General features: G+C 43.3%; 2 protein-coding genes across 3 annotated transcripts; both read left to right on the top strand.

The window, feature by feature from the left end:
- The first annotated feature begins 207 nt into the window (after positions 1-207).
- Positions 208-7,079, top strand: SRD5A3 (steroid 5 alpha-reductase 3). Of its 2 annotated transcripts, none has more exons than XM_058838207.1 (5): positions 208-473; positions 3,334-3,485; positions 3,910-4,107; positions 5,185-5,307; positions 5,707-7,079. In XM_058838207.1, exons 1-5 carry the CDS (start codon positions 262-264, stop codon positions 5,964-5,966), a joined length of 945 nt encoding a protein of 314 aa, XP_058694190.1. In that variant the 5' UTR covers positions 208-261; the 3' UTR covers positions 5,967-7,079. The 2 variants fall into 2 exon arrangements, with proteins under 2 accessions (XP_058694190.1, XP_058694191.1); XM_058838208.1 differs by having other exon boundaries at positions 3,913-4,107; positions 5,707-7,075.
- Positions 7,080-8,311: 1,232 nt separating this feature from the next.
- On the top strand, positions 8,312-17,798 carry TMEM165 (transmembrane protein 165). The gene is made up of 6 exons (XM_058838201.1): positions 8,312-8,539; positions 10,142-10,367; positions 12,496-12,671; positions 13,292-13,474; positions 15,564-15,669; positions 16,914-17,798. Exons 1-6 carry the CDS (start codon positions 8,369-8,371, stop codon positions 16,988-16,990), a joined length of 939 nt encoding a protein of 312 aa, XP_058694184.1. The 5' UTR covers positions 8,312-8,368; the 3' UTR covers positions 16,991-17,798.
- The last annotated feature ends 3,053 nt before the right edge of the window (positions 17,799-20,851 follow it).

The following is a 20,851-nucleotide window of genomic DNA, read 5'->3' as shown; positions in this document are numbered from 1 at the left end:
GGCCCGGGCACACAACATCGCGGGGCGCAGCTGCAGGGACAGCACACAGGCTGCCGCAGCGCCGCTGGCTCCCGGGGCCCGGCTTTTCCCGAGAACGGGAAGCGGAAGGCACAGCGCGGCCGCCGGGGCGGGCCGGGGCGGGGCAGGGAGCGGAGCGGGGCCGCGCCGGGCCGGGGCAGGGAGTGGAGCGGGGCCGGGGCGGGGCAGGGAGCGGAGCGGAGCGGGGCCGGGGCGGGGCGGGGCAGGGAGCGGAGCGGAGTGATGCTGGCGGCGCTGGCCGCTGCCTGGTCCCTGCTGGCTGCCGCCTTCCTGGTGGCGCTGCTGCTGCTGCTCCGGCGGGCCCCAGCGCCGCGGCCCGGGGGCGTGGGCCTGGTGATCTCCGGCCTCTTCCAGGACCTCATTCGCTACGGGAAGACGAAGCGCGGGAGCGGGCGGCTCCCGGGCTGGCTGCGGCTCCTGCAGGTGCCCAAGAGGTGAGCGGCGGGCCCGTGAGTGCCTCGGTTACCGCAGCCGGAGGTCGCGGCGCTGGGCAGCGCCCGCAGAGAGCACGGCGGGGTTTGTGTCTTAGACTTGGGCTCAGCTGTGCGGCAAAGTGTTACTGCAGATGGGGAACCGAGGAGCGTAGAGACTGCTAGCGATCGGACAGAATCCGTGTGTTCCAAATTGGAACAAAAGCCTAATCCCTTGAATCGCAAAATGTCGCTAAAACAAATCTCCGCAAGACTCAGGTCAGGCACCTGGGAACGTGGAATCCTGAGTAACTGTGGCTGTGCAAATATGCTGCAGGTTGACTGTCTTACACCAATTCTCAATCGTTGTCTTCTCCCTTCAAGGTTTCTTTTTGAAATGTGGCCAATAACAGCATGGGAACACAGCAGTCTAGACCTTGCATGAACAGTCTCTAATACGGCAAAAGAACCACTGCGTTATCCAAATCCATCTTAACAGATGTTTGATGAGACAAAATTAAATACTTGTATGTTTGGATGTTTAATGAAGTCTCCTTTAATAGATTTCATTATTAAATTTAATTTCAATGAAATTAAATAGATGTTTAATGAAACCATGAAAGGAGGTTCATTCCATTCACAGCTTTTTATATGTTTCTGGTTTTATATATCATGGGATTTCTTCTTTCTAAATCCGCCGAGATTTATGACTTGAGCATAGGCCAGACAAGCTCTTGCAAGGCCAGCAGGACAGGACTGGGAGGCTACTTAGCCTGAAAATCTCATCTCCCCTATTGTAACAATCTTTGACACATTTTATATACAAAGATTTTAAACAAAATGTTGGGAAAAAAAAGTTTTGTGACAGTGTGTTATTCATGGAAAGCTTGTAATGTAATATCTTGGTTATCAGGCACGATACAGAAAATACCCAGGGATGTGTTTAGAATGTGCAGTACCCTGAGTGAAAATAAGGATTCATAAAGGCTTTGTCTTAATCACTGTGTACTGCAGGTTCATGTTTGAGTTGACCTTTCTCCAACAGAAGTTTCCCAACACCCCTTCTTAGGGAGATTGGTATCTGTAGAATGTGCTTTTTCAGGGAATTGGTCTCAAGGTCTCAACATCTACAAAGCAATTCTGGTGATTAATCAGTACACTTGTACATGAAGGAATAGAGAAGATCTTGAAGGTAGCTACCGAGGTGTTTACTATTCTTTTCATCTGTGTCTTGTTTCCAGACAAGCATTGTGTTTTCACTAGACTGGACTTGTTTTTAACTTTGGCATTCTGTCTTGTAAAATGCTGTGTTGCATTTCAGGTTGGTTTGGCAAATAGTGAAAATTCTTCTCCCTGAGGAGGGATGGCACGTGTACTCACTGCAGTGCTGGTTTGATCTGTAGGTCAGATATATGCCCAGTGTAATTTGGATTGCTGAAAGCTCAAAGGGTGTGTCTCTTTCAAGTTGCCAGGGCTTGTTTGTGTGCTGCTAGCAAAAATCAATATGTGGAGAAAGTTCCCTGGCACGTGATATGAGTCAACTGAGTAACAGGACTGCAGGGAAAGAGCTTGAAACTTGGAGGTGATGGTGAGTTTTTATCAGTATGCAAATTCTGTTTGTCTTAGAAAGTGAGGGAGAGGGGTTAAATTTTAGTTCTGCTGTTGCAAATCAGCTGACGTGATGTTGCAATTTCTGCTTGGTAGGAGAAGGAACTGAGGAGAAGTCATAATGTATAGGAAAAGCCAGCTGCTAATGTGCAGGTGCTCTGGAGCATGCAGGGATGCTCCCTGCTGCTGTGATTCTGACTTGATCTCTTTTGTGCTCTTGATAGATACCTGAGCTCCTCTGGGAGGGGTCACTTTCACTGGTTTCACTAAGCAAGGGGGTTGTACCCCATCACTGCCCCAAGAGAAGAGTTTGCATGTTCAACAGAAATATGGTCTTCCCTTGACTATACAGTTATATTGTAGTTTTGTATCTGTAGTTACATTGCCAAGGCCATCAGCATCTTCCCATGGGACATATTTTATCTCTTTGCAAATGTTTTCAGAAGTCCTGATTTTATTTCACTGCCATAAAGACTTTTAATTTTAAAAGCAAAAGGAAATACTGGATCAACTAGTTTGAGCTGGATTGACAGCAGTATATTGCTGGATATTGTAAACAGCTGTAGGCTGTTTAACTCAGACCAGTTACCCACCTTGACTGTCATGTCCTGCATTTTGGTAACGCACAGTGTGGTTTTATGAGTGCTTTATGGGCTTGGGAGGTTCTTGGTTTTCTTAAAAAAACCCAAACGTGTGGTCTTGCCTTGTAATCATCCAGCAGTGTTAGTGGTCGCTGCTTTTTTTCTATATGATTGTTGCAGACCTTGCATTTGCAGAAGGACAAGACATTCTAATGTAGAACAGGGTAATTCCTTCTGGGTTCCTTTAATGAACTTTAACATGTCATGTAATGCACCCACTGCAACTGAGAAAAGTGGGAGTGCTGTGAGGGTAGAGCAGCTTGGAAATAAGCAGAAAATGAACCTGGATGTGCTTTGACTGGTGCAAAATATAAAGAAAATACGATGTGTGCCATGATTATTTGTAAACCATGAGGAATACTTTTGCAATCTGTGGATTACACTGTTTCCTCTTTAGTGCAGCTATGGTTAGTAAGGTAAGCTAAGTTAGAGGTTATTTCAGGCAATATTTCACTGGAGTAAAATGTGTTAAGGTTATTCCTGCTTGGTCCCACTGAAGTCCTGAGTTCTCTACTTGGACATTTGATGTGAGCACCAAAATGGAATGTACTCACCATCAGACAAGCATGCCCTGCAGCTACAGTTCCAAGGAATGATGAGGACATTAATGAAAAACCTTTTCTTTGTTCCCACAGATGGTTTACTCACTTTTATGTGGTTTCTGTGCTCTGGAATGGTTTTCTGCTGATCTGTCTTTTTCGAGCTGAGTTCCTTGGAGAGTCACTTCCATTATGGATTCGGAACATGCATCATGCTCTTGGCAGAGATTCTCAGAGCAAGGACATGGGTAAGTACTCCAGATATTATAATGTAGCCATATAAATATTAAAAAAACTGTATTACCAATGCTGTGCTGAATTTATATCTAAGTGCTACTTCATTGATTGCTTTTCAACTACGCTCCAACTGACTTTCCTGGTACACCAAGTACCTTTGAAGATAGAAATATTTCTAATTTATAGATATGATGGCTTTCAGCAGTCCTTTTAACAGAAAGGGCCATTAGCACCTTCTGGAAGAAATCTTTCTCTGGTCAGCAGTACCTCACCTGAACAAATATTTTTCCCAGTTAATTTAAAATGATGGTAAAATTCTACTGTGAGAAGAGTGAACAACAGGTTTTTTTGAAAACTTAAACTTTTTGAAAACATTTAACTGTCAGGGTTAAATTGTTCCTTTCTGTATCAAAGTTCCTGGTTTTTATCTGTAAGCAGATAGTGAGCACTTCTCTGCGCTCCTGGTTCTCTTGCTCCTTTGGCTGCATAGCTGTCGAAGACTTGCAGAATGCCTCTGGACCAGTGTGTTTTCCAGTGGTGTCATCCATATCGTGCAGTATTGCTTTGGACTTGGTTACTACATTGCTGTTGGCTTAACTGTGCTGTGTCAAGTGCCTACTAATGTCAGGAATGGTAAGTGCCCGCTTAGTTATCATCAAAGATGCAGTTTTGCTCTCATTTGTTTCCATTGTGGCAAATGGTTTCATAGAGGGCTGCTTGTTTGAGAAGTGTGTTAACTGATGAGACATAGAAGTACTTCCTGGCATAGGTCAAAGTCATTACATTTCAGTATATCATACACTCAGCCAGCATTATACACAAGCACAGACAGGGACACACTTTCATCTTAATCTTCATCTTAATCTTCAGGGCTATTTGCTGAAAGAATATAGATCATATGCTTTGTGAAGGACAGTAATAGGTGCCAGTTCTCAAATGCCACTACACAACTTCAGTTCTTAAATTGGAGTTCTTTTGTTGTAAGCTTTCCTGCAAGCTGAATCTGCAAGGCTGTCTCAGCCACTTGCTTTTTCTTCCATGGAGAAGTTGCCACTGCTCTGCCTTGACTCGGGCAGTGTCTTCTTTCCCTTGGTACTGTAATGTTTCCATTAATACATGAAAAATTTGTATTATATGACTTGTTTCTGCCAATACATTCCATTGGGACTAACAACTGAGCTGCTAAATCCCCGGCATAGATGAACCATCAGCTGGCTGTAGCATTCCTTCTGTGATTAATTTTTGTGAGGCAGTCATTACCAAGTTTGGTGAAGTTTTTAAGCACTTTGAGCCATGTTGGGCAGGGGGTGATATGTAGGTGTGTGTATGTATGTGTATCACGGTGAGGAAGAGAACTGTGTGCTTGCATGTTGACCTGAGCCATAACATGTTTAAATAGGATAATAATAATTACAACCAGTGCTGAATATGGAGGTCTTAGACTACCAATTATGTATCATTGTACATCACACTGTATTTCAAGCTGCTGGATTAATAACTAGATATTTTAGTATAGAGCCGTCAAGAGAAATGAGCTACTAGCTGAGCACTTAAATGAAGCAGGATTTAAAAGCATCTTTCAAGGAATCAGAGGCTTGCTACTAGAATTTCGTAAGACAGTAACATTTGAAAAAACTGTATATAGTGTTTTGGGGTGATGCTTAGGAAGTCACTTCCTGGTTGTGTATTAATAAAACATGTTTCATTCAGGAAAAAAGCTTTCTGTGCAGATCTGCTGGTATCACATTATAGGAGTTATGATGTACATTTGGGCCTCTCTTCACCAACATAGATGCCTTGCAATTCTAGCTAATCTTAGAAAAAGCAGATCAGGTAAGATGTTTCATTTCAGTCAACTATTTACTTAGGTGTTTTTTTAGGCTTCTGTAGCTTCTAATACCTTAAACATGAGTGTTTCTCAGTTCCTGTAGTGTGTAGATTAAATGAGGCTGTTTGGATGGCTAAACTGGGGGGAGAGGGAGTGGTATGTCTGTATATATAGTTCTGTAAAATTTAAAATTAAGCTCTATCTTCTAACATCTTAAGGACAGACATGGTTTCTGTACTCTGTGTTTGCACAGCCAGAGGTGGGATCTTATTTCATTAAGTGCAAGGCTGCCAGATCAGATGGAGGTGGATGATGATGATTAATAAGCATATTGTTCTGTAATTGTGACACGAAGACTTTGTTTAATGCATCTTCCCAATTAATTTCTTTCTGTTTGCTTGCAGGAAAGGTTGTAAGTCTGAGCCACAGTGTGCCTTTCGGAGACTGGTTTGAAAGCGTTTCTTGCCCTCATTATTTTGCAGAGCTCCTCATATATGTTTCTATGGCCATCACACTTGGAATTCACAATGTGACGTGGTGGTGTGTAGTGATGTATGTTCTTTTTAACCAGGCACTGGCTGCTGTTTTGTGTCATGAGTTTTATCAGAAAAACTTTAGCTCCTACCCAAAGCATCGAAAAGCATTTATACCACTTGTGTTTTAGATATTTTTTCCTAAAGTATCTTCATGCAAACTTGGAGTATAAGAGATAAATGGTTTATTAAAACCAAGGTAAAGTCGCACACTTTCTCTAATTCTACCTCAAAAGCTCATAGTTTTAATGACAGTGTCATTCATGTAACCAATTTGTGAGGAAGTGTAAGGTCTCTGCATATCATGCAAGCTAAAAAAGGTTTCCTGAAGACCTTAATTCAAAGTGAAGAGACCCTAATTGTATCTTTTCTCTTTTATGGTTTTATCTTATGCATAAAACACTTGCTGTTGTGCAGCAAGTCCAAATTCATATATGTGAAAACTACTGAAAGGAGGGAATAATTTGAACTACTCTATTTCATGTCTTGACTAATATTTAAGCATATTTCTTTCCAAGTCTCTTTTCTTTGAGTCACTTCAGAGGGAGGCAAATTGTGTATCTTTCTGTGCTTCCCTGGTGACAATGAAAACCAGCCACTGCTTTACAACTGTAAGCACGAAAAGCGATGGAGAAAGCTGCAGTGGTGGAGTGACTCATGCTCAGCAGTGGAGATAAACAGACCCATTTGCTGCATTATCTCTTCTGCACCAAAGTGGTTTTGTTCGTTGATGAAGACCACTTCATCCCTAAACTGGGAAAATAGCAGAAGGTTCTCTGACTAAAAAGACAGTAGAAGAGAATTTGCAGAAAATTAATGTTCTTTGTTGTGGTTCTGTTGTCTTTATTGTGGGTTATTGGAATCCCTTATGTGTTAAGAGGGGACAGCTGTGCAGGATCATCATGACCACGACTACACTGGCTTTTAAACAGCTATAATGAACTGCCAAAGCAGAGCACACACAGAAAACTACCTGACAAGCATTGCAAAGAAATTCTTTATTAGGGAGATGATGTCACTCAGCACAGGGGCTTTTTTTGCACTTAACTATTTAGTATTTTGGTGCTTCTCATAATACTGGTGTCAATGATCAGTTTGTGTGATGAAGTTATGTGGGTGCTGGTGTTTCAGCATGTTATCTACTTATATGCACACATTATTTTGTATACAAGAAGTATTTTTATACACTGAAGTATATCTTATGAATTGCCTAATTAAAAGCTTATTACACTGTTTCCATTTTGTATAGTTTCTCAAAATTTGGCTAATTTGAAAAACATGAGCAATCACTTTACACAAAATGTTGTGCCTCTCTTGGCTGTCACATCCCTCTCTTCCATTAACACTCTTGTAGTTTCAATTCACCATGGAACATCAGCAGTCATGTCTTGGAACTGCATCTATCTGTATAACTTTTTTAAGTGGTTCTCAAGAGGCTCCTTGAGCCTGTGTCCAAACATCTTCTGTTTAAATGGTGTTCTTGTCCTGATTCCTAAACTGCTCCTCAGGAAGCACATTCCTGTCCTTGCTCTGGGGAGAGCATTGGGGCATGTGGCTATCCTGGGCTTCCCAGGGAGAGCACCATCAGGAGTGCAGTGTCCAGTTCTGGGCTCCTCAGGGCAAGAGAGACATGGAGCTCCTGGAGCAGGTCCAGTGGAGGGCAAGAGAGATGATTAAGGGATTAGAGCATCTCTCTTGTGAGGAAAAGCTGAGGGAGCTGGACCTGTTCAGGCTCAAGGAGAGACTGAGGGGAACTCATCAATGTCTACAAGTATCTAAAGGGAGGGATGGTGCCAAGAGGATGGATTCGGGCTCTCCTTGGTGGTACCAACCAACGGGACGAGAGGCAATGGGCAGAAACTGATACACAGGAAGTTGCAGCTGAATATGAGGAAGAACTTCTTTACTGTGCATGTGGCTGAGCACTGGGACAATTTCTCAGAGAGGTTGTGGAGTCTCCCTCACTGAGACACTCGGGGACTGCCGGACACGGCCCTGTGCCGTGTGCTCTGGGATGGCCCTGCTTGGGGTCGCGATGACCGCCCCGGTCGCTCCCGGCCCGACCCGTTCCGGGATTCCGTGCTCGGGGCGCACGGCCCAGCCCGAGTCACCCCTACACGAAGCGCTGCCGAGCAACTGCGCATCAACGAAACCGAGACGTGTCCGGGCCGTTCCTACGCGGATGTTTCGCCGCTCCTCGTCCCTCCCGCTGCGCCCTTTCCCTGCCCGCAAGCAACTCCGAACGGGAAGGGACGCGCTTGGACCCGCCCAGCTCCCCGGGAACGCCGCACAGCCACCTTTGCCCGTCGCCCTCAGGCCGGCGGGATCCGGAGGAGGGGGCGGCAGCCCTGGCCGGGGTGTCGCCCCAGCGCGGCGAGGCAGTCCCGGCAGGCAGCGGCGGCCGTGTGGGGGCGGGCCGTGGGCGCGCGGCAGGAAGCGGGCGCGGCGGGGCGGGCGGGGCCGCGGCGCGGGCGGTGACGCGGCGCCCTCAAGCGGGGCTCGCGCCGCCCCCCCGGCTCCGCGCTCGGCCGCCATGGGGTCCCCGCTGCCGCCGCCGCTCCCGCGGGCCGCCGCGCTGCTCCTGGCGGCCGCGCTGCTGCTGGCGGCCCCGGCGCGGCTCCGCGCCGCTCCCGAGGAAGAGCCCGGCAGGAAGAAGGAGCCGCCGCCGCCGCCGGCGGCGCAGGGAGCGGAGCCGCGGGCCGAGGTGAGGCGGGGACGGGCCGCGCCGGCTGCCCGCGCTGTGCCCCCCGCGGCAGCGCTCGGCCGGCGCCGCGCTGCGCCTTCCGGAGGCCGTCGGGCTCCGAAATTCCCCGCTTTTAGCAGAAAAAAGGAGAGCTACAGGGCCACCGCATCTTCCTCTTTTTCTGCTAAAAGAGGGACGTCTATGTCCGACATGGGAAAGGGGTCAGTGCTCTCTTCCCCCGCAGAAGCAGCTGAAAGCAGGCTTTGTTGCTACTCCAAAGCTGCCAGGGTTTTTTCTCTCAACAATTACTATCAGTTCCTTTGCGTTAAAACTTACTAAACAGTGCTCTCGGTGAGGGGATTCTAGTTCCACTGATTACACAGAGGGGTGGAAAAATTACTGACATGTGGCTTGGTGTAGCACGTCGAGCACGCCGGGTGTCACAGACCCAAACCAGAAAACATAGGGAGCTGCAAAAGGTGAAGGAGCTCTGGGAAGTCACAGTGTGTCACACACAGCGTGGGAGCTAAGTACCAACACCAGAAAACTTGGAGCACTGCTGAAAGTGGAGTGCTGGGAAGCCGTCATGTCAAAACACGCTGCGGGCTGTCTCTGCTAGTGGATGTGCTGGGACAAGCTTTCTCAGCCATCCCTGGTCAGGGATGTGAACGTCGGTATAGAGATCTTGGGCCTTGCTTTTGATCATAGATAACTTACTGTGTGTAGAAGTAAACACCTTGGTGAGTGAGTGGGAACTGGAGTGTGCTGGTCTGGTTTCACCACTGGAGAGTCTTAAAGTTAAGTTTTCAACAAACATAGAGCAAGTGCAAAAGAAGCTGATGAAAACTGGCACAAAATTTGACTTTGACTCAAATGAAAAAAGGATAAATGTAGGCTAGATATTAAGAAGAAATTCCTTCATGTGAGAGGGGTTAGGCACTCATACTGGTTGCTCAGGGAAATTGTGAGTGCCCCATCCCTGGAAGTGTTCAAGGCCAGGTTGGATGGAGCTCTGAGCAGTCTGGTCTAGTGAAAAATGTTCCTGCTCATTGCAGGGGTCTTAAAACTCGGTGATTGCTAAGGTCCTGTCCAACCCAACCCATTCTGTGACTCCATAAAAATTTAATGCGTCTGAGATGCAAAGATTTTGCAAGGGAAGAAAATTATCCTGACCATTTTTGCATGGGCTTCTTTTCTTCCTAAGGTATCATAGTTACCTGGTTTCATTTTGAAACATTTATTTATATCAGAAAACTGTTCAAGGTTAAGGTCATAAAATATGTAGGGATTTTAAAGAAGGCAGTATTAGACCTGAGCTGACCATGTTTTGTTGTTGTGGTGGTTCTCATGCTCTGGTAATAGCATGCACGGTGAAGTAGTGTTTTAATAGTCAGCAAGATCTGATCCTCTTGCCAAGTGCCTAACTGGCAATTTGAGGTGGGTATCAGCCAGGAACTAGTTAATGATCATCAATGAGCATGAGAGGTGTATCTGCTTAAAATGTCACTCTACACAGGATGGTATGAGAGGAGAAATACAAGGCTTTGTATTTCTGTGTACTAACCATTCAAGCCTAATTGACAAGCGGGATTTGTTTTGTGTTTTTCTCTTCCCCCCTTACAGAAAGGCTCCTCGCTAGTTGCTCCAGTCCACATTGTCAGTGAAGAGTCAGGTGACAAGACTAACTTGGGCTTTATTCATGCCTTTGTGGCTGCTATTTCGGTCATCATCGTGTCGGAACTGGGGGACAAGACCTTCTTCATCGCGGCCATCATGGCCATGCGCTACAACCGCCTGACTGTACTGGCTGGGGCTATGCTTGCGCTGGGACTGATGACGTGTTTATCAGGTTAGCACTCTGCTTTACTCAGTTTTGTTTTATCTCTTAAGAAGTGATGGGTATGTATTTATCAAAAAAATTTAATTGGAGTACAGGTAGTATGTATATGCAGTTTTCAGTTCTGATGAGACTGTGGAGCTTTTCCTGTGGAGCATGGAATCTCAGCTTGAGTATTTAGGCTCTTTTCTCAAATGAAGTCTTTGACAGTACAGGGACTGACAAAGCCTCTAGGCTTCAACTGCAGTTTAAGGAAGAGGAATGAGATGGAGAGCCTAAGCACTGCCTTTGATTTTTGGACTGGTTTACTTTTTTTTTTTCCCCACTCCTATAAAATTAGTGTGCCTAAAGGGAATGTGGGAGTGGCTTCTATCTTTCCTCCTAAGGCAAAAGATTCTTTGTATGATGACACATTTTCCTCATCTGACTTGTATTCCTGCACACATAGCTGTTTGGATTTGTGCTGGGAACTGCGTAAGTGGAAGACGGAGGGAAGGAGGGAGCGGGAAGTAAGGTATCAGGTGGCACTTGAGGGACCTGTAGTTGTGATTGTAAAATGGAGCAGCCTTCAGGTACCTCAGAGGCAGCACGGAGTTTGTCTGTGTGCTCATTTCTAGCCATACCCATTTCAGAAATACTTGAAATAGTGGTGGTTGGTTTGGACACGCTGGAGACAGCCGGTTCGCTGGTGCAGGCTGCTTGGCAAGTGTTTCTGTGAATGGTTTTTGGGTGCGTAGCTGTTGCTGTGTACACTGCTGCGATTATTGCAGTTGTAGTTAGAGCAGTTTCCACTTGCATTCTGTCTCATTTCTCCTGCCCATTATGGCTCTCTTTTCCTATACAAATTTTTTCTTCAAGTCTTTCTTAATGCTTTTTCATAAAAAGCTTTTCTGCTTTTATCCCTCAGTTTTTCAAAGTGTACTTGACACTTAAGCTGTCTTACAGTTCTGATTATTTCACTGTGTCTATGCTTATATATGTAAGAAATGCTAAGAAAAGCATAGCTTTTTTGTCTAGCTTTCTTGCATTGTTTTACTGCAGCGTTTTCAGTCTTTTTAAAGGAGTTTATTTAGCTTTGCAAATAGTACTGCTATTTGTATGTGTATGTGCTGTGTTTATGAGTAATAAGGCTGATTAATTCTGGGCTCATTCTTACTTCTGGTAGTGGCAGCACAGAATTATTTCTAGATCATGTAGTAACTTTTGAGTGCATTTTTCAACTAAAGATGTGCATAAAAAAGCACACGTGGTAATATGCTTCCTTTTAGCTAATTGCATGTGGAATAAAGTAGCAGAAACACTTGTGAGTGCATGGTCCAAGCAACCTTGAATGTAAGGTGTAGACTTTTTATTTCTTCCCATTTATATGAGCCTTTTTCTGTCAGAAAAATGCTAAACGGTCTTACTTTGTGAAAACAAAGTACTTTGTCCTGGGTACATATTTCTTATTTAAGAGCTAGTTTTGGCTTAGTTACCTCTAAAAGACACTGTGAAGGTTGCTTTTTAGTCTGTAAGTGGGATCTGCCTTTGAAATAAAGATCAAAGTTAGTCACACTGTGTGCATGTGGGGAATATGGGGGACAAGGGAATAGTAATGTGCACTTGGCAAAGCAAGACAGACATGGATTCACCCAGCTGGATGATTTTTAGATATGCCTGGTAGATTTACCTCGTTGAAAATCTTATTCTAACTTTATGTGATAAATGAAATGATTGGAAAGAGATGCTATCCAACATGTAAATGGAATTAACTGGGGTACACTATGACTAACCTAACATGATTACAGATGGTAGTTTCACGGTGTGCGTGGAGAAAGGCAGGACTTGCATAGACCTTGATGGAAAGATAATGTTGTTTGGACTGGCTCTCAGGAGCAGCAGCACCTCAACATTGGCTGGAGTGCATTGTCTGTGTCATTGTGGACTTCAGTCTCTGGCATGACCAGTAATGGCTGGAGATTCTAGCATGTTATCTTCCAAAAACTTATAAAATTATACAAAAGTAACAAAAGATTAAATATTTATTTTTCAGTGGATATTTGGATTGCAGACTTTGCTAGCAAGCAGTTCTTAGATGTGGGGAAAACAATTATGATCCTCATGGTTATTTTTTTAAGTGACACGTGTGTTTTCTTTGCAGTTTTGTTTGGCTATGCCACCACGGTTATTCCTCGTGTGTACACATACTATGTGTCAACAGCACTGTTTGCAATCTTTGGCATCCGAATGCTTCGGGAAGGCTTGAAAATGAGTCCAGATGAGGGTCAGGAAGAGCTGGAGGAAGTTCAAGCAGAAATTAAAAAAAAAGATGAGGAAGTAAGTCATAAAATTGCTGTTAGTTACAGTTGGTGGAAGAATTACAGATGTGAAGCTGCAGAGCAGCACTGTCATGTTTGCGGTGTTCAGCTGTGTGACTGATAAACTGACACAGAAAATGTGTGGTAGATGAGATGGAAGTGGCCCCTGGAGGCTCTTTCAGCAGGCGATTCCAGTCCTGTGGCAAGCCTGGCTTCTTAGGAGAGAAGGGATCTTCTGCTTAGCATGGGTGTATTTGACGTGTTTTTAATGCATTGCTAGCAGAGAGGACACCAACAGTTTATTCTTGGCTCTACTTTTATTTCTTTCTATGGTCAGAGATTTTATTTGTAAGCAGTACAAGATGGACAAAAATCCTGATGGACAGTTAGAGCTGATTATAACTATATGTATGTGTGTATATTTCCACATACATACATGTGTGCATATATTTAGCTTTTTTTTTTTTGTAATGGTGACTGTATAATTATGTTGATAATGCAGCAGGCAATGGGTTAATAACATTTTAGAAATTAAATGTCTAGCTTTATTGTTAAGTGTTTCATTTGGGTTGTTTAGATGACATTTTTAATTTTATGGTTATTTCTTGTTTTGTTTTTTTTTTCCCTTGACCTCCACAGCTTCAGAGAACTAAACTGTTAAATGGACCAGGAGATGTGGAATCTGGGCCAGGCACCACTATACCTCAGAAGAAGTGGCTACACTTTATTTCGCCAATCTTTGTTCAAGCTTTTACTTTAACATTTTTAGCAGAATGGGGCGATCGTTCCCAATTAACAACCATAGTCTTGGCTGCCAGAGAGGTGAGTGTTCAGAATCCTTGCTGTTCTTTTGCTTTCTTTAGGCTGCTCATTGAGAGGTAAGAGACAAAATGCTCTTGCAGGAGGTATCAGATTCACACCTGCTGCCTTGATGTGCCTTATGTAGTTTGTGTCAAGACCTGACAGTAAATGCACTAAAACTACTGTTACATGATTGGGACTGCACTGGCATTTCTGGAGACATCTGCTTTATGTTATGGAGCTGCATTCAATTGGGTTTTGTTACAGTGTTGAGAGATGTTACAGAAGAGATGTTTCTTCTCTCTTTGTGATCATTCAGTTTTAACTGGGTAACTTTAAAAGATACTTCCATTCCATCAAGCTTTAAATTGTTAGATACCTCCTCAGATACCTCTTGTTAAAATATGAGTTAATATAGTACAGTGTATAGAAGGGCAATAAACCCTAAACTGCTGGGCACTAAGTAATGATGTAAATTAAATTATATTCATTGTGGTGATTAGAGTGTATATAACTGTATTATACTTGAAGATGAAGGCTTGTAGTCAAGCTTTTAATAAACATAAGTAGCTTGCCTGTGCTCTTTCATGCATTGAGATAATTTACATTTTTTTCCCTAGGACTCATGGTCCTTTTAGGTGCACTTTCAGAAGTTCCCTAAGGATAAATCATGGCTGTGTAATAAAGGAGGCTGTAACCTGCAGGAACCTCTTGTCTCTGTTACAGTGTAGGGAAGATGTTTAGAGCAAACAGCAGGAGAGGATGATCTCATTGTTCTTGGAAAAAAATGAAGCACTACAGCCTCTGCCCAATTTGCTAGGCAAGTTGCTTAAACCCATCTTTTACAGGGGGTTGTTGACTTCTGGTTTGCATTTCCTAAGTGTCCCCTTAGGAAGTGTCTGTCAGAATCTTTAGTCTGGTTTGTGTAGTGCTGAGCATTGTAGTTAAAGCCTGTGGGCTGTACCTGTAGAATATGAAATGTTCGTAAGAGTGCTACCAAACAAAAAATGAATTGAAGGTAACTTAATACTGCCTTTCAAAATCAGCGAATAATTATGATGGAGTGGAGGGATGAGATCCATCTTCTGCTAGTGAGGGTTGTATAGGTAATTGCTGGCTGTAGGGATATCCAGGGACTCTGGATATCTGGTCCTGATATATATTGGGTCCTGTTTCTGGGGGCCTGTTTGTTCTGCTGGCCCAGCTCTGCTTCTTCCTGCACTTCTTGCTTTCCAACCTGCCGACTGCTTGGTGCTCGCCACCTTCTCTCACTGTCTTGTGGTGTTGGTTCTTTGTGTTGTCTTCAAACCACAGAATTTCTTAGACAGTTTTGCTGTTCGCCTCTTTGATATCTCATGCATTCCTCAGGTGATGGCAGCAGCTTTTTTTTTCCTGTTGGAACTAAAAATGTCACACGGTGATGAGCAGGGGACATACGCTGTCCTTAACTCTGTAATTTCTAAGGAGACCTGAGAAACCTCTTTGTGTAGTACAGTTGTTCACTCACCGAGGAGCTGCATGTTATTCAATGATGTGAAAAGCTGTTGTTGACAGTAGATTATAAACTAATTTATTATCCTCTGGACTTCAGGTCTTTCATGCTTTCCACTTTGGATGACAGAGCAGGGCAGAGTGTAGAGCACAAGTGGGTGAAGCAGGGCAAAGAACTGGGAATGTTGTAGCTGCTGAAAGCTTTCATTTGCAGTTCAAGGACTTACTTCTCTCTCTCTTTATAGATAGGTTGGTGTTCTTCCAGCTGATGCATATTGTGTTTCTCAACAGCTGTCACCTTCTCTCTAGAGGTTGCTTATTGGTTTACCTACAGCAGAGCAATTTCTGGATCTATAATTAAAATCTTAAAGATGTTGCTTGGCTGAAAAATGTTGTATGCTCCTATCTTAGGCCGGATTTAAGTCTGTCTCACCAGCTGATGTTCACTATCACTAGTCTTGAAGACAGTGCTGGACAGCAGAGCAGAGGAATCACCAGACAGTACATGCTTGCCAGTCTGCAACCAAAGAATCAGCACTGTTCTGAGGTTGTTGTAGCACTAGTGGGTTTTCAACAGTGCTGATTTATCCCTTTGTGCTTTTTTTTTTTTCCCCCTTAGGACCCCTATGGTGTGGCAGTAGGAGGAACAGTGGGACATTGCCTATGCACTGGTTTAGCAGTTATTGGAGGGAGAATGATAGCACAAAAAATTTCTGTTAGGACTGGTAAGTGAAAACTAACTCCAACCAAAAAAATTTAATGCTGGTAATGTTTGTGCTGTTCATGCTTGGGAACAGTGCTTCTCAAAACTTTTGGAAAACCCACAAGAACTGGTGGTTTGTTTTGGATTATTTGGAGATTTTTTTCTGAGTCTGTTTTACATCCCACCTCATTTTGCTTCACTATTAGCTACTCCTTTTGGGAGACCAGAAGAAGGAAATACACTATTTTAAATGGTCAGTATTTATTGTTTGACAGTGGATAATAGAAATTCTGTTGCAATTCTGCATCTAGACCATCAGGTCAGCAAGAGAAACACATTCTAATGACTTACACCAGCCATTTAAAAGCCACAAAAGCTACTCTGTGTGGCATAAATGTTTTCTTTATCATACTTGCTAACTGCAACAGGCAGGACCAGTAAGGTTGGGTTGTTTGTTTTTCCTTAGCTTAGGTTGTAGCTTGCTTCCACTGTCAGTTCTATGATGTGGTGAGATTTCTTGCTCCCAAGAATAATCCTGTGAAGCTGTTTCCTATATATGTTCATTCAGAATATTCTGTAGTTGCAGAGGTGGTAAAAAAACAACTTCACTGCTAAAAGTGAAACATGCACTCTGTCGTGTTTGTTTGCCAAGGAAATTGGTGTCAAAATGCTAATCTAACAATGGTTTTGTATGCTCTAAGCACAGTGTGGATCTTGAGCCACAGGAGTAGCCTTCGACTAAAACAAAGATCCTTCTAGCATGTTACTTTGTTTAAAGATTCAGGGAACATATACAGTGGTGCTTTCCCAGAATTCTGTCCCACGCTTTAGCAGGTTGTGGCCATTGCAAGCAATTAATGTTTTTGATACCTTTTCTTTCAATACAGTTGCCTAAAATGTGCAAAAAATGCTAATTATATGTCAGTCCTATTTGATGGCTTGCTCTGGCATGAGATATTTTATCCTATTTTCTGCCATACAGCCAAATACTCAACAGCAGGTGTTAACCTAGTTTTATAGTGGCTCAAGTAATGAGTAAAACAAAGCTTCCTTCTGTGGGCCAGAATATATTCTTGGAGATGCAGTTAGATGGTGGGTTGGCATATGGGCATCCCAATACTGATCTAGAAACAACATCCACTGCTTCTGGCATGAATTTTTAAGTAAAGTTATTTGAGAATCAGACATTAAAAAGAAGTCTGTAATATGTCATGGAAGAGAATTACTTTTTGATAACTAATTTCTTATTTTGTGTTTTCTTTTCAGTGACAATCATAGGAGGCATTGTCTTCTTAGCATTTGCATTTTCTGCACTATTTATAAGTCCAGACTCTGGTTTTTAAAATTTTTCATTGCTGTAAAAGAACAAGGATTGGAAGCATCAAGCAGCTATCCTTGTGCATTTTTGTATATAATGTACAGAATTCTAGTTAAACAAGTGCTGAAGATGAGACACTGAACTTTTTATAGCGGATGATTCATGGGACTGATGCATTTATGGATGCAGTGGAGATCTGCTCATTGTCTGTTTTTTTTTTGTGCTGTGGTGCCTGCTCCCATGGTGGGATTTGAGTGGTTTTCTCACTTGCTGGACCTGGCTCAGCTGAGTTCAAGGATCTACTCTCCAAAGTATTGAGAATTCCTCTTCCTCCAATACACAGAACCACCTTTCCTGTTTTTTCAAGAGCTCATTTTTCAGGACTCTTGAGGCAGACTGTGTTAAGGAGAAAACTGCTGGCTCCTACCTCCAAAGATGGTGGTTCCACGGTGCACCTGAGGTTGGATAATCTAAGCAACAAGAAACCTGGGAGCAGTTCCTATGCCATCCAGTGGCTGAGCCAACCAACAGAGAATGTTATAATTTAGAGGGAAAACTTCTTAATCAGGGATTTTTTTCAGGAAATTGATGTGGGGTGATTAACAACCTACTGTGTTCAATATGCAATCTGGCTGGAGCTAGTATTATTTGAATTTATTTTTTTTTTAATATTAAATATTAATGTATACAGAAAGTAATGAAGTGGTCCAACTTAACCATGTTCTGTTCCCCGAATTGAGCACTAATGGAATTCTTAGGTTTAGATATATTCCTGATTTTTCTTTTTAGGAATAGAAATGTAATCTGGAAGAGTATTAATAAAACATAGTGTCTCCATTTGTGTTACATTCAGTTTGTTTTTGATGGCTGCCGTAATTCCTGCCACAATGGTTTACCTAGAGATTATGTACTTTAGGTGAAGAAAGTTTACTAAATTTATTTTGGTTGCTGATAAGTGCCAGTGTTATTTAGCCTTTGAAAATGTTGAGCACTGAAGATACATGGGTTGCAGAAATACATGCTTATCTGCTCTCCAAGGGTGATTTGGATTCTGAGCCTGTATAACCCACTAAGATCTACCTTGTAGCAGTCTTGGAAGATAGAAGACATGTTTTCTAATATTATGAATCTGCCTTTTTTCGAAGCTTAAGTACTGTGGAGAGTTACAGATTTGACCATTCCTTTTGTACATCAGAAGCAGAGCAGCCCCTAATCCTTCTCTTAGGACTCTCTTTCCAGAAAACCCCTTAATGCTGTATTTCTCAAACTCTTAAGACCATAGCAGTGCAATGCCTGGCACACACAGCGGTATGAAAACAGGCTGCCATTTCAGGCTCCAGGTCTACATGTTCATGTCTTGGCCCAAAGGAACTGTATGGTCTGGGGTTTTTTTGGGTTGTTTTACGGGGTTTTGTTTGTTTGTTTTTATTTGGTTTGTTTGTTTTCATTTGAACCAAACTTGGTGACCAAAACCTGTAGACTACTTTTTCCCACAGTCTGAGGACCCACACTGTCCACGATGAGTTTCAACTCTTGGCAGGGAGTGCATTTGTAGCAGAGGTCATGTTAAAACAGAGCAGGAACAGGGATCTGCAGGGAAGAGCCTGAAGTTCTGACTGTTCATGGGACAACTGCTTGTTGTATTGATCAGAAGTGGTGCTGCTAGATGTTTATACAGGTCCATCCCAGGCAGGGTAACTATGGTGCCACCTAATTTTCCTTTTTAGGAACAGGAATGTAATTGGGGAAAGATGTGGAAATTCTTTTCTCAAAATCCAGAATGACAACCCAGTTTGCCTTGCTCCATTTGTAGAAGCTTCCCAAAGTTTGTGTGTGCTGCTTAATGCTATTTTTGATATGAAAAGTTAGGCTCATTGGGTCAACAGAAGAATGAAGCTCTTCAACAGGTTGTTTGTAGAGGTGAGCACTGAGTTGCAGAACAAGTCTCTGCAACTTACAGAGATACCAAGTACTGCTTTTGCCCAGTCATAACAATGTATTTGGCTGCTCTCAAAGACCAGCTAGGCAGGTTAGTTTGAATAGTGCTGTTAGAGTATCTTTTTGATTTTTTTTTTTTTTTTAAAGCACAAAACATTGACTTGTTGGAAGTCTAGCATGAAATTAGGTAGCTCATGAAATTTTAGTAAAAGCTTTGAAAGGTGCTTCAGTAGTTGCTACTAGTTACAGTGATTTAATATTGTTGATTGCCTGTTGGAATTTTAAAGAATTCAGTTTAAAGGATTGAGTTGGGACATAAGGAAAGACTGTTGAAGGTGATGGAGGGACCCAGTGACATATTCTCAGCAGTGCTGTATCTGCTGAGCTGTTTCTAGCCCAGACTTGGCCTTGTCCCTGCACAGTGTCTCAAAGGACTTGCACCCTGGCCAGCTCTCATCTGTTGGCTGGTTCGGGGGCTGGGATTTTAGCAATTTTTATCAGATTTCTTGTCATTGCAGCACATTGCCAGCAGAGAGGGGTGTACTGCTGTTCTGTCTTAAAATACCTGTACACTTGGGATATAGGCAATATAGAGTGTAGGGGCATTTATATATAAGGCAACCAGTTGAAGCCTTGATTGCCACAATCCTGTGCCCTTTTTTGTTCTTTTGTAGCTGGAGAACGTGAAATGCAGTGAGTGAGAGCCTCAAGTGTTGAAGGCTCTGCAAACCATTGCGTCTGCAATATGGGAAATGGGCAACTGTCCTCCACAGGTTTCCATCCATCCTGCAGCTTTCCCTGCTGGGGTGAGATGCAGTTGATTTCAGCTGCTGCCAAAGGAACCTCGAAAGCAGCATCTAATGCAGGAATTTACAGCTCTGACTGCACATTACAGCAGAGGTTTGCATGTGCATACTGCCAGCAATTCCTCACTTCCAAGCAGCAGAAGTAAAATGGAGATGGTCAGTTCTACTGGGGTGGGAAATTCTCAGATCAGCTGAAATATTTACAATAAGAAAAGCTTGTGATATTTTCAAAGGTGTCTATTCCCAATCCTTAGGTAAAGCCTGTCTCATTGTGCTGGATATGGCAAAGCAAAATAGTCAAGACTAAAGTAAACTAATCTTCCAGCCTGCCAGGACCAAGTTTTTCAAAGGAAACCTGTTGAACCAAAGTAGAGGACCAGGTCACCAGCAAGCCTGCTCTTCCTTTGGTAATGGCAGCAGGTGTGTGTGCGCTGGGCTGGTGCCTGGGCTCGCTGTTTTGAGATTTATGAGTCAGACACCAAGTCGGAAAACCTGGAAGTGAGAGAGGGGCAGTGTTCTCTGAGCACTGCAAGAGGCAGCCTGCTGCTATACAGGTTGTCCCTCACCTCAGCTGCCCTTCCAGCTCAGACTCACGTGAGCAGTTTTGTTTCTAGAAAGAGGTTGGTAGCTCACTGTACTTCCATGTTTGTACCAGACACCGTGTAGTCAAAAAACAAAATCAGATCTTGAATCAAGAGGCTCAGACTGCTTCATCCTAATATAATCTGTGTTATCCTTGATTTCCAGAGCCATGGAAATAATGATGTAATGGCACTTGCTGAACTGACATGGCATTTTTCCAGAGATGACCTTGTATGGCCCCTGAAGTCAGCACCCTTGGCAAGTTACAGCTACAGGTTTCTGCTAAGGGAGATGCAGAGTACATTTGCACAGCGTTTCCCATGGACGTGGGCATGTATGATAGCTGTGCGTTTCTTTGGGATTACTTCCACTTACTGTCCAAGGGAGACTGTACCTGCCAAAGGGTCTGACAGTGACAGACTGTGTGCTACAAAGAATGCTAGTAAGGCTTGTGCTATTATTATATGTTACCCTCAAACAGCTGAAATATGGAATTTATATCGCTAATGCCCGAGAGTCAGAAGTGCAACTAACCTTTGGATTGCTAATCTTTACAAGTA

Source organism: Poecile atricapillus, chromosome 4 (assembly GCF_030490865.1).
Source record: "Poecile atricapillus isolate bPoeAtr1 chromosome 4, bPoeAtr1.hap1, whole genome shotgun sequence".
Classification (NCBI taxonomy): domain Eukaryota; kingdom Metazoa; phylum Chordata; class Aves; order Passeriformes; family Paridae; genus Poecile; species Poecile atricapillus.
Note: the sequence above shows the minus strand (reverse complement) of the source record. Positions and strands in the feature narration are given on the sequence as shown.